This window comes from Arvicola amphibius, chromosome 3, assembly GCF_903992535.2.
Source record: "Arvicola amphibius chromosome 3, mArvAmp1.2, whole genome shotgun sequence".
Taxonomy (NCBI): Eukaryota; Metazoa; Chordata; class Mammalia; order Rodentia; family Cricetidae; genus Arvicola; species Arvicola amphibius.
In genome coordinates, this window is record NC_052049.1 from 115,641,346 (window position 1) to 115,654,605 (window position 13,260).

Sequence of the window (13,260 nt, forward strand, 5' to 3'; positions counted from 1 at the left end):
GGGGAAGCTAAGCCGAATTTTAACGTAAACATATTTGCATAGGCCCCTCCCATCGGCCCCGCCCCTAGGTGGCGCGGGCGCGCGGCCGAACGCGAGCGCCAGGGGGCGGGGTGGGGGAGGGGGCTAGTCCTCCGAGAGCCGGGTTGGGCTCGCGGCGCCTCTATTGGTCGGTCCTGACTCCGCCTTTAGCACATCTCATTAGCATCTCATTAGCTGTCCGCTCGGGCTCGGGAGGCAGCGACCGCCGCCAGTCTGAGGCAGGTGCCCGACATGGCGAGTGCTGTGCTGCCGAGCGGATCCCAGTGTGCGGCGGCAGCGGCTGTGGCGGCGGCGGCAGCGCCTCCCGGGCTCCGGCTCCGGCTCCTGCTGTTGCTCCTCTCGGCCGCGGCACTGATCCCCACAGGTAGGTTGGTGGGCACCCGCGGATTGGTCCCGAAATACCCCCCCGGGCACCCCCAGGAGCCGTAGCTATGGAAGGGGGGACGTTTCCATGACAACCTCCCCCCACTTCTCAAATCCGAAGCGGCGGGAGCGTGGCAAGGAAAGTCGGGGCTGCGATGGAAGGGGCTGAGGGGTCGGCGCCCCTTCTCTCCTGCCCGCCGGCTGCGGATGGTCGCCCTCAGGGATGGCTGCACCCACACCTCTTCCTCCTGGCGTAGCGCGGGGTGCTGAGTGGAGTGGGCTTGGGGGCCAGGGGCTCGCGCGTGGGGGAAGGGAAGCCCTCTAAGGCGCCCCGAACCTTCCGGACCCTCCGAAACTCGCTCTTGTCCCTGGAACTTGCAGGTCCTCCTGTGTCCCCGGGCTTAGCCTTCGTCCCCTCCGTTTCAGCTCGGCCCCCCGATCGATTCTCCGTTCCCCGAAGCTTTTTCCCCGCGGGTCCCCAGGACATCCCCACAGTCGTGTCCTCTCCCTCGCTTGCTTGCCCGCGCTCTGCAGGTCCCCCGCCCCAGAGCTGCACGCCTCTCGTGTTTCCCTCCAGCCGAACGCAGCCCCTCGCCCCCCTTCGCTGGGCTGCGGGTCGGCTTGGCTGGAATCCAGGCAGGGAAAGTTCCCGGCTCGGGGGCGGCCGCTCGTCGCCGCGGCTGCAGAAGGGGCTCCGTGTGCCTTCAGCCGGTCCGCGCCACGAAGGCCTCTGCCGCGAGTGGGGATCCGGGATTTCCCGGCTGCGCGTCCTTCGGGCAAGCGGCCCGCAGGTGGTGGCGGGGGCGTTCGCGGCCTCTGCGGCCCGGCGCTCGCTCTGCGGGCCTCGGGGCGCTCCCCGCGTGGCCGGCCGTCTTGAGAATCTGCCCGGGTGGCGGCTCTGCGAGCGCCGCGCCTTTCCTGAAGACGCCAAGCGCTTGGCAGGAGCCCCGCGTGTGGCTGCCCCTGTGCCGGGCGCGTTGGCGCGGTCGGGAAAGAAGAGGGCAGTGTTTGCATTTGCTAACAAAAGGGAGCCGGAGCTCTTCCTCACCGGAGAGGCCGGCCGCGCTGCGCCCGCCTTCCCGCCACCTCGTCGCTCTCGCCAGCCGCGCGGCGTCCCCGTGCGGCTGTGCCGCCTGCCTCTGGCTCCCGGCGGCCGGTGGCATCGAGCGGTGGCGAGCGAACTGCCGGCCGTGCGCGAGGGGATGCGCTAGGGGTCTGAGCCTGCAAAACCCCTCCTTGCAGCTCCAGAGCTGCAGGACCTGGGAGCAACAAGTGGTGGAGGACGCCGCGAGCTCAACCCCCACCTGCGGAGCCCCCAGCCCGGGAGGATGCAGCGCTGGGGCCAGCGTGCGGTTCCGAGGGCGCCTCTTTGCTTGGGTTGTGTCTTTTGTTTACACGCTAGAGGACACATAGTTATGTAAACACCGCAGGAGACACGCTGTTGGAGATGGGGATGCTTGGGAGTGCAAGCTTCGTATTTAGGGGGATGCCAGGTTGGTTGACTTACCCCCCTCAAAAAAATAAAATATAAAACAGGCTTGCAGAGGAGAACCCATGAAGGCTTTAAGGGTGGGAGCCTGGCAGCACCTTCTATTCCAGCTTGAGAATTTTGTTTTCCATGCTACAGTCTGTCTCCGGATGTTTATATGTTTTTCTTCTGTGAATTCTTAATTTATGAGTTACGAGATAATTAGGTTTAGCCCAAGCCCGTGTGGTTACAACTTAATTTCTGGTGATGCCACTGACTGGAAGGGTTCGATAGAGTGTTCCCGAAAGAGATCCCTCGTGCTGCATTGTAAAAAGCGCCACTGTCAGTTAAACGTGAGCGTGAGTAAAAGGCTGGGTAACTGGCGCATTACCGAGGCAACAATAGACTTGTATTGGCTGCAGAACGAAGGGTGGGGGTGGGAAGCGCTGACCCGGGATATTGCCTTTCCACTAAAAATGGGAGCCACGCAATGCCATTAAACCAGCAGAGTAGGCTTAGATTTTGCCTCCCTTGTCAAGCCTGCTCATTGAAGGCACGGGGTAGTAACAACCGTACTATATTTGTACTATCTCTCGGCGAGAAGTTGCCTTCCCGGTGAGGGATGTGTGCTGACTTAGAAAGGAATGGTCTGGAACTCAACCGTGCATGTCAAAGCTACAGGAAAATTCTGTTGCCAGTTACCATGGAAGCAGCTTCTTGCTCTTGTGTACATCCCTGTTTGTATGACGCTTATCAGATTGTGTTCAAATTAGAAAGCAATTGGGTTTGATTTGTAGTGGGGAGGTGAGATGACTTTCTTTAATTTTTTTGAATGCTCGTGTGTGTGTGTGTGTGTGTGTGTGTGTGTGTGTGTGTGTGTGTGTGTACACTTTGAGAGATGGTCTTGGCCAAGCCCTAGATTCCATACTGCAGGAGTCAATTTCAGGTGGACACCGAAGGACTCCTTTTCCTCACATGCTAAGCTGTTCTCAGGGGCCTCTGCTTCTCATTCCCCGGTTAAGAGAAACCTGTTGGTGCTACTTGCTAACTTCATTAGGCTTCTTTCATTCCCATTCTTGCCGAGAAAGCCCAGTCCCGCTATTGTGGACTGGGGTTCTGTTCTGTTTGCCTCTGTAGCTGAAGCCATCCTGCCTGTCCCCCACCCTTACCCCCATTCCAGAGGAAATCTCTTATCTCCTGTGGTGTTTGGGTGAAACAGACCCGAAATGCAGGCAGAATAGCATCGCCTGTGCTGTGTTACTCGCTCTTACCATGTCTAAGGTGCAGGCATGCTGCTGTTTGGGATCCTGAAGGAACCTGCAGTAGATCATCCTGCTCTTACCCTGTGCAGGATTAGAGACAATGGTTGATGGGTAGGGGATTTGTGGGGTGGCAGTTAGTCCCGGCTTGCCCTAGCCGGTTGGGACTTGGTTGGAGCTTTGTTGGAGCTTGCATACCAGGGACAGGGACTTTGCAAAAGTGACGCCCTGCTATTGTTGCCTTTCCCTGCACCAAATTGAATAGTCACTGGGGGCGCGGGGGGGGGGGGGACTTTCACTTGCCTATGATAGCTTCGATAAAATATCCCTCATTAATGCCACTTTATATTTACAGTGTGTCACTGGAGACGCACAAGGCTTCATTTAGTGACTTGTGTGACGAGACAAGCTTGCATTATTTGCCCGGGACATTTTGGAGGAACAAGAGACCCATTGAGCAATCTTTTGAAATGAACAAATACGAAAAAGGGGGGAATAAAAGAGCAGGCAGTTCTCCGGAACAAAGAGCTTTATTCATATGGATGTTGTACATGCTTTATCCAGTTTTCCCCAGTGACTCTCCTGGTAGAGGGGAGTGGGACGGGAAGGTGATAACAGGCCGGGCGCTCTGGCTTCCTCTTTTACTTCCTGACTTCCCATTCTTACTGGATTTGGTTCCCTACTCACTGCCTGCTTCTCAATCTCCACTCCCTCCAAAAGCCCAGAACGTAACAGCCTCTTAGGTTTCAAAGGAGATTTTGAAATCTTTTCTGCCATTGTTGGCTCTTACGGAAGAAGATACTGCTGGGTAGCTAGCTACCTGTTGACTGATCAACATTGGACAGTGTACTGGGTGTGGGGAAAGAGATGTCACTTGTCTATGACATGTGTCAAGATAGTGGATGTCATAATGGTAGGTGAGATGTCTTGCAATTATCACGTTAGCCTCACTGTGTTTATTTTTAAGGGTGTTGTTAAAATGAAAATCCTGTTTTTAAAAAATCATTATTAATGGTGCTCTTGGGTTTTATTTTTAAACTTTATCCCGTACCTGGTACATTTCAGCTACATACATGATATTTTTTCCTTTTAATTCTTCAGCCTCTATTATTAAGTTGTCCCCCTCCCCTTTAAAATTGATAGTAATACTATGAAAATCAATGCTACGAGACTCATTCTTATTGGGTCTGCGTATGTGATATTTTAAAGCTAATTGACCACATAGAATTGTATTAATTTTTTAATGTTTTGATTGATTGATGTGTGTGTGTGTGTGCGTGCTTGTGTGTGTGTTGTTTAACAAAAAGACTATTTTTATGTGAGGGGTATTTCTTACAAGGGGCCAAGCTAATTGATACTGTGGTTTGAATGGAAATTGACCACATACAAAGAAAATTTAAAGGAAAGAAATCCAGAGGATTAAGATGCTGTATATCTTTCTTTGGAAGAATGCTACTGACCATTATGCTGGGCATTTTTAACAGAAAATCCAGCACAGGAAGGAGAAATCACACAGCGACATCTGTTGCAGAACTGAAAATTTGCTGCTCTGAGATGGAAGCAATTAGCCCCGTGTAACCACCTAATAGTATCAGAGTATGTGTGCCGACACAAATATGAGCACGTGCACGTTTACATTTGCACACATTCACATTATACAGAAGCTCACGTATTCAAATTAAAGTACTAGAACGTGCAACATTGGCGTGCCAAAGTGCTTTAAAAACTATTAGAGATTCTCATGATTATGGAACTGCTGAAAACGAAAGATAATGACAATCTTCTTAGGAAACACCATTGTTTTTAGGTGAGGCCGCCAACGCCCAACTCAGCTAAGATTGAGTTAGCTGTAGATCTTGGATGGGGACAGGTCCCTTGATGTTCAGCCAGTGGACCTTTTTTTTTTTTTTTTTTTTGTTCTTCCTCCTGGCAGCGATACCCAGACAGAGAAGCAGATCATGGGAGGATATTACCTTGGCTAAAACTATTTTGTATTCTGAAGGCAGCGAGATTAATTGTTTGCTCTAGGTAATAAACCCATGGATCAGAAGGAGTGACCTCTGGGAAGAAAGGACCAGCTCTTGGTACCTATGTCTTTGGTGTTGACAAATGATTCTGCAACCTCTGGACTTTATTTGGCAGCCACTGCGCGAATGTCGTCCAAAGTGCCTTCATATGGGAGACCGCCGGGTTGTGTTGTTGTAATAAGTCACAGGCAAGAGCTAAGCTTCAGGAAGCACATGTTCTGGTTTTTTAAGAATTTCATTTGTCTTTTCTGAGTCTACAACAAGAGCCTAGCTTGGTTTTCTTTGCAGGTTCTCCATCGTCATTTGCAGAGAAAAGCTAAAGGGAATTTTTTTTTTTTCCTTAAAGGAAAACATTTTTTTTTTCAGGATGACTTTTATATTGGCCTTTATGTTTTCTCTCTCCCACCCCCAACTTGGTTATGGGAAATTTCAAATATACACAAAAGCAGAAAGGATGCCCTACTAAATTCTGCATGGAATCACCCGGTCTCAATAGTTACCCACCCCTACACATCCATCCCCTCTGTGCCTTTTACTACTCCCAGATTATTTTAAATAAATCTTGGACATCCTATAATTTTTCTACAGTCATTTCAGAATGAATCTCTAAGATGCAGCCTTCCGCTCATAATTACAGTATCGTTATCTGAATTATACAGATTCTCAACTGGATATACTGAATCTTGCCTACTACTCTTGCCTTTCTGAGGAAGGCAGAATGAAGGGTTGTCTCATTGGGTAATGGCCGAGCAGAAACTAGAGACTCAGAGCGATGGCTGTTTGTGTTCAGGAGACCCTTTCCTGTGGTTTAGTTTATTTTGAGCAAGGTTTTGTTTGGATCGGATAAGATGAGTTTTATTATGGTGTAAATATGGTTGTGTAAATATGCAGTAATTGTGGCTAATCCCGCCACTGTGGTCTGTACCCTTGGCAAAACTAGCCATTTCTAGTTGTTCCCATAATGAATACCCACCAGCTGTAGACTTTTGTAGGGAAAGCTTATTTTAGTTTGGTTGTGAGATACCCTATTCACACACAGGCACACACACAGAAACACATAGACAGACAAACACACACAATCGGGCAGGTACCTTCCAGTCCTTCATAGTATAAATGGCATTATATTTTGTGCATATATTGCTTAAAAGAAAAGTGTCTTTTTCCATTTCTAACTTACTGTAACTGACATGATGAAAATGTCTTGGTGGCATGAGAGGCACATGCTGCTTACTGTGAGTACTCTGGTGTTATTCTTGTGAGTTGGTGCTAAGGGCTAACCGGGGAAGAGGAAAGGTTACTAACTTTATTTCTCAATATTTGCCCCCATTGATTTAAAATACAATTTTAATATTTCAGCTGAAAATGTTGGACAGCCTTAATGCTCATTTCTGAAATTCTCTTTTTTTAACCCCTGAAAATAAGTCATTTTTTTCCCAAAGTTTGTGACGTGAGGTTGCCCCTTCTTCTTCCTCCCCTCCCTCCCTAAATTTCTTTCTTTTGATTAAAATATTTTACTATGATTTTATTTGATGTGTATGAGTGTTTTGCTTACATGTGTACTACATTCACGAAGTGTGTGCCTGGTGCCTAGCGGAGTCAGAAGTGGACATCAGATCCTCTGGAACTGGAGCTGTGGATGGTTTTGAGCTGCCCTGTGCATGCTAGGAACTGAACCCAGGTCTGCAAGAGCAACAAGTGCTCTTAACTTTTGACCCATCTCTCCAGCCCCTTCATTTTTGAAGGTTTCATTTACGGCAGATACAAATCTGAAGCTTTTTGTTGTTGTTCCCAGCCAAACAAGACATTACATATGAGATGATGTTTAGGGGTCTGAGTGGGTCTAGTCAGGAAAAACCCCTCTCCTGAGTTGGCCTTTGGTCAAGAAAATGCATTTAGGAATTTGTATATCCAGGGCTTGGGGAATTTCACCAAAATGGGGGAGGCAACCTGACAACCTTTGTCTGGAAGCCATCAATGAAGGAAGGAACCCACTGGAATGTTTGTAATCATAAGTGATACCTCCTTGTGGAATTTCAGAAGCCACAGGTTCTTTTTCAGAGATTTAAATTGCAGGCTCTAGCCAGCAGCTGCCGTTGGGGTTAACGAACACTTTTTCTTTTCTTCTTTGAAGGTCTTCCAGTGCTTGTCCTCCAGAGCCTTGTTGCAGCTCTCCACGGACCAGGGTTAGACAAAAGGGAGATGTGGGTATTTGTATGGCCCGAATGATGCGTAGCCTTGATGGCTGTGCGAAAGAGAAGCTCAGTGTGGAGATGCGGAAAGAGGTGCCAAGACTGACTAGCGGGGGTCTTGAACAAAGTGACTGCCTTAAGGACGAACTGCGGTGGTTTAAAAAAAAATCTCTTATGAGATGTTGTACTGGAATCTAGTTACTTAACCCAATGTTTTGATCTAAGTATTTCAGAGATGTTAAGTAAGCTTGGAGTAAGTGCTGTGAAATAGATTTAAATGCTTGAGGTTGGTGTTCCAGTGAACGTGGAATTCTGTAAATGCTTAGAACAAGTGTCTTGCTCTTGGCAGAGTTCTCTGGTAAAAGTAGACTAATTCCCCCCTCAGCTCTCTAGCACAAGACGGCACCATCAAGTTACAATTAAGTTATGGCATCCCTGGAGAGCCGAGGAGCAATCTGCCTGAAAACAAAGAGCAACGCCCCATCTCTATCACTGTCCATACCGGATCTCCACATGGCTGGGAGAGCGTGCCTGAAATGGACCTTTTCTTTGTTCTGCCACTGATAACAGCTTCCCTGAAAATCTTCTTTATTATTAGGAACAATACCACTATTATCCTAGCCCCAGCACCCCACGTCCCTAAATTTGGAGTCCCTTTCCCCTTCTTTCCCCTTTTTATTACTACTATTGTCATTTGAGACGGGGTCTCATGTTTCCAAGGCTTGTTTAAGTACTCGCTACGTCGTCAGGGATGACCTTGAACTCTTGATCTTGTCACTTTCATCTGCTGGTTACAGGTGTCTGCCAACCATACCCAGTTTATGTGGCATTAGAGATTGAATTGTAACTGTGCTGCAGATGGCACCTAGAGCATCGACGTGACACTTTACTGACCAAGCTAATTTCCTTAAATTAAAATTAAATGGGCCACGTCTCAAAACTTGGTGGCCGTGTGCCGTGTTTCCCCAGAAACTACCTAGCCACTCCCCTCTCTGAGTGCTGTCTCTGCTGCCTGCCGCAGTTCTAATTCCTTTCTGGGCAGGACCAGAGGGCGCTCCCCTCTCAGAAACTTAATCTCAGATTCTTGTTTCTTGCTGCAAATTCAATCTCCGCACTGTTTTGTCTTTAGGTGGCTCCTTCCTCAATTGCTCTCTCATTTCCTCCCTAATTGCCCTCATTTCTTATTACTTTTCAGCCCAATCCTGATGGGACTGGAAGACTGATGGCCCAGCCCTGCGACTGAGGGAGAAAGTGGCTGTGCCTATCAGCCCTCATCTGGTTGCTGCTGCACACGCGGCTCCGCTGCTCCTTTAACTCTGTCTTGGCTCATAGGTGAAGCCATGAGCTGACTCTCTGGCTCTCTTCGTCTCCTATGGGAATAAACACCTTTTCTTTTGCCTTTCATCTTAACCAACGTGAACTTTGAAGCAGGTCTCCATACTGGCCTTTCTTTTTCTGCTTTACAGGTGTGTGTGTGTGTGTGTGTGTGTGTGTGTGTGCGCGTGCGTGTTTGTATGTGTGTGTTTGTATGTGTATGTGTGTGTTTCTTTATAGCAGTTAGTGGTTGTATTGTGGATTGTGACAAAAGTTGTCATTATTGTGACCATAATTTTCATGGAATGTTTAAATTTCAGAATATTGAAAATATATTGTGTCTGGTAGACTCTTTTTGACTAGTTTGCTTCACTACACCCTAAAACAATGGTGTGAATGACTTAAATTACAGTTTGTCAAAATGATAGTTTGCAGCTCCAGGTGAAGTTCTTTCAAAGGAGGACCGTTTCTTCAGGGTGAAAAAACAAAACCTAAGGGCCTTGTGTGGAGCTACTAGCTTGGTATGAGATCAGTCACTGAAGGTGATCTGGGAAATGCCATGTCACCTTGCAGATGGCAAGTATCTTGATGATACTTACATCTGGCCCATGTAGTTACCACGGCAGAGAAACGGCAGACTTTTCTTAATCCTGGGCCTCTATGGAATAGTGTTCAAACATAGTTGATTTGGGAGCAGAGCTACTTACCTCAACACAGTCAGCTTCGCCAATTTTGTGGCAGCTCTAGTTGCTTTCTCGTAGAGATTGTAGAGGACAAATTATCATTGGCTCAGTAAACAGAAGCGTGGAGTCCTTGTTTCTCGGTACCACCGGTGAACTTGCTGTCTTAGGGATCCTTTCAGAGGATCTGGTATCACCATCTGCCATCCTTCTTGCCTTCGGTTTCCCTGGCCTGGTAGAGTTCTTGCTGCTCTACAAAGGTTAGCACTGTGAGAGCACAGTAGTACAACCTTTGATTGTCTTCTGAAGTTCCGGGACAGTGCTGGGGCAGGGATCGAGGGTCAGAGTGTGCTTGTGTTTCTGGCTCTTTGCAGCGTTTGCCAATCTCAACACAAGCTGCCCAGTCTTCTTGCAGGTCATTAGCCTCATTCTTCTGATAGAACGGGAGCATCGCCTCATTTCTCTTGCAGAAACCCTTATTTAAACAATGAAAACTTTAACGATACAGAGAAAAAAAAAACCAAGTTAATTTAGTATGAAATTACTGCGCAAATGGTTTTATCTCTTAAAAGGTTCAAGTAGAGATTAGCTTAGATGACACCCACTTTCACTTTTGCTTGTGCCTGTCTTGTGAACGAGCATCCTTGGGAGGAGTCCCCTGCCCCTGGTCTCCAGCTCTTCACTGCTCGCTCCTGGGGCAGATCTCTCCATCCCTGGTCCAGGTTGGCAAGTGGAAACCTTGCGTTAGGTTCCACATCAGGAACGTGAACAGCAAAGCAGCCTGCTTTAGGAATGACAGTAGTCAAAGCAGAATACACACAGGGACATTTTATGCTGGAGTATCCATGTCTGTCTATCTCTTCATTAAAAAAACTATCTAGTGGTGGCGGGTAAAGTCTACTAATACATATTCATTTGTAAATCCCTTACACGTTAGGCAATATTGAAAAATTATGTTGAAAGGATTAATTCAAGATGTTCTCAGTCTGCTTTGAGGGGAAGTAAAGGAACAAAGTGAGTAGAATCATGTAACATCAGAGAAACAGGGTGATTACAATCTAATTATCAGGCTTTTAAACACAGACTTTATTATTTTAATCAACTTCTTATACTGTATTTGCTATATTGAATAAAGACAGGGTACTGCTAGCCCATAAGGCTAGAATAAGGTAGAAAATTGAACATTTGATTTATGAAAATTATTTTTCAATGAGAATCTATTTTTATGCCAGGAGACTGTTGGGCATATTTCGGTCTTCCAAAAACGTAGATATATGTGCTCTTTTTTTTTTCTTCTCCCACCAGTTTTTTTGGGAAAATTTCAAAATCACAGGGAACTTGAAATGAGTACAATGACAGTGCACATTTATCTCTACCTTACCGAGTGCCATCAGCTGTTATCATTTTACCCATTCGTATTATTGCCATCTCCCTGAATAATACATAAACATATATTCCCAGCTTTTTTTTTTTTTTTGAACCCTGGGAAAATGAGTAGTAGGCATGATGCTTGACCCTTGAATATTCATCACGGAATTTCTGAAACTTCGATTATTTTCCTGTGTGGTCTCAGAAACATTGCTACTGTGCAATTTATTTAACTCTGCTGTGCTCTAGTATCTAGGTCATAGTCGGATTTGCCCCTTTGGCTTTCATTGTTCTTTTATCCTTCCCAGTACAGATCCAGAAGTGACCAGCAAATGCACAGTGGTTTTGATTTTCATATCTCTGGGATCTTTCAGTCTACAACCATTTCCACTTGTCCACCCTTTCTCCTTTCCTTTGTTTCTCTTTTGTGGTGCTAGGGATCTCCCAGGGCTGGCTTGCATGCCAGAATAGTACTGGCATTACTATTACTATGCACCTCTTACCACGTTAAAAGGATTTTTTTTAAATGAGGAATCTTTTATGGCCCTGGCATTTTGAGTCCAGACATGCTGTTTTCTAGAATGTTCTGTGGTTGTACAGATTGTCTGATCCTTTCCCTCTCCTTTGGCTCAGCTTACACATCTTCGGTGAGACTACTGGATAAGTGAGCTGATATTGTCATCTTGTAGCTTCTTGTCAATTTTTCTCTATATTATGGTTAAACATTAATTACTTTAGTTTAGGTAGATCACAGATTTCTGCATTGTTGCTTCTTTGTAGTTAATAAAAACGTCTCTAGGATAATTTTGAGAATGTTGATCCTGTTCTCTCACAGCTCTTCTTGAGTTAATAGGCCAACAGCACTAATAAATGCCTGCATCAGACATGCTGGTGCTTATACTCTTGGCATTTGCCTATTCTGTGATCCCCATATTGGGTGGAGGTATTCCTGTGTGAGAAGATCTTGTCCCACTCCACTCCTCTCTTGTGGATTTAAAAAGTAAAATTCAATGTGATTTGGCTGTGGCTCATTACCATCAAAGTTGACTCGCTGAGCTCCTCTTGGAACTGTTTTCTCATTCTGATGTAGCCTTGCTAGTTAAAAAATAAGTACGTCTATTTATTTTGTAAATGTGTGTACACATGTGCCTGTGTGTACATGTGCATGCTCTAGCATGCATGTATTGGGCAGAAGACAACTTGGAAATTGGTTATCTCCTCCACTGGTGGGTCCTGGGGATTGAACTGGGCTTATCAAGGATTTTTACTCCCTGAGCCATTTTGCTGGCCTAGTCTTCCAAGAACTTTCTCACTTTATGCTGTGAGATACATAAGCTTACCTTGAGTGATTCCCACCCTCGACCTGGGTTTAGCTATTCCTCCAAGGAGTCTTGTTTGCTTTCTGTGGAGAAATGTTCAGTAAGTAGAAGAGAATTGTACTCATTAGATTTGTGCTGTCCCTGTTTCTAGACCTTTCCGTTGGGCAGGACTAGGTAGGACTTGACACCCACTTTCTTGTTTGTACCAAACTACCCCCCATCACATACCTCCCAATAGCCTATCCTGTATATTTATTATTTGTTAAGTCATGCTGTATAACACTGTTGCTTTGTTTGCCAGCCTGACATCCCATTGTTTTTTTCCATCTCCCATTCCTACCTGTATCTTCTGCTCCAGGTGAAAACTCTGGGTCCCAGCCATATCCATAACCATATTTTATAATTAATATGGAGGGGTTTTAAAATTATTTCACCAGAATCACTGTGGACAATAATCTTTCCAAGTAAATCTCAGATTTCCCCCTCTATTCTTTTTACCATTAAAAGGATCCTACTTTTCCTGGCAGTGACACACACTTTTAATCCCAGCACTTGGGAGGCAGAGGCAGGTGGATCTCTGTGAGTTAAAGGCTAGCCTGGTCTACAAAATGAGTTCTAGGACAGCCAGGACTACACAGAGAAACCCTGTCTCAATAGCTCCCCCACCCTAAATCCTATTCTTGTAGAAAATAGATAGCATTAAGAAGTTTGAGCCTGCATGTGTACTCTCTCTCTTTCCCTGCAAGCCCCCCGCCGTGTGTGTGTGTGTGTGTGTGTGTGTGTGTGTGTGTGTGTGTGTGTAACTGAGAGAGGGATTTTACAGATTTATTTATTTATTGGGTGCCTAAATTAGGCACATGGCTCAAAAATCCTCTACTTTTTCTGCTCCATTAAAAACAAAACAACACCGGGCGGTGGTGGCACACGCCTTTAATCCCAGCACTCGGGAGGCAGAGGCAGGAGGATCTCTGTAAGTTCGAGACCAGCCTGGTCTACAAGAGCTAGCTCCAGGACAGGCTCTAAAGCTGCAGAGAAACCCTGTCTCGAAAAACAAAAACAAACAAACAAACAAAAAAAAAACAAAACAACTTTTCTTTCTATAGTAGTATTTTCTTTCATTTCATTTATATTCTGCATCCTATTTTTTAAATTGGTAATGTCACTCTTTTTTTTTTAATTGTGTTATCATGTCCCAGTGCTGTCTTTATTTGACCAGCCCTGGCTGCTTCCCATT

The 13,260-nt window shown here is 46.3% G+C and overlaps 1 protein-coding gene across 5 annotated transcripts in view; it reads left to right on the forward strand.

The window, feature by feature from the left end:
- The first annotated feature begins 234 nt into the window (after nucleotides 1-234).
- Nucleotides 235-13,260, forward strand: part of Cadm1 (cell adhesion molecule 1) — a 328,628-nt gene continuing 315,602 nt past the window's right edge. For all 5 annotated transcript variants that reach the window (XM_038321949.1, XM_038321950.1, XM_038321951.1 and 2 more), the window contains exon 1: nucleotides 235-403. In XM_038321949.1, the coding sequence (XP_038177877.1) occupies nucleotides 271-403 (133 nt within the window). In that variant the 5' untranslated portion in view covers nucleotides 235-270. The remainder of the gene's footprint in view (nucleotides 404-13,260) is intronic.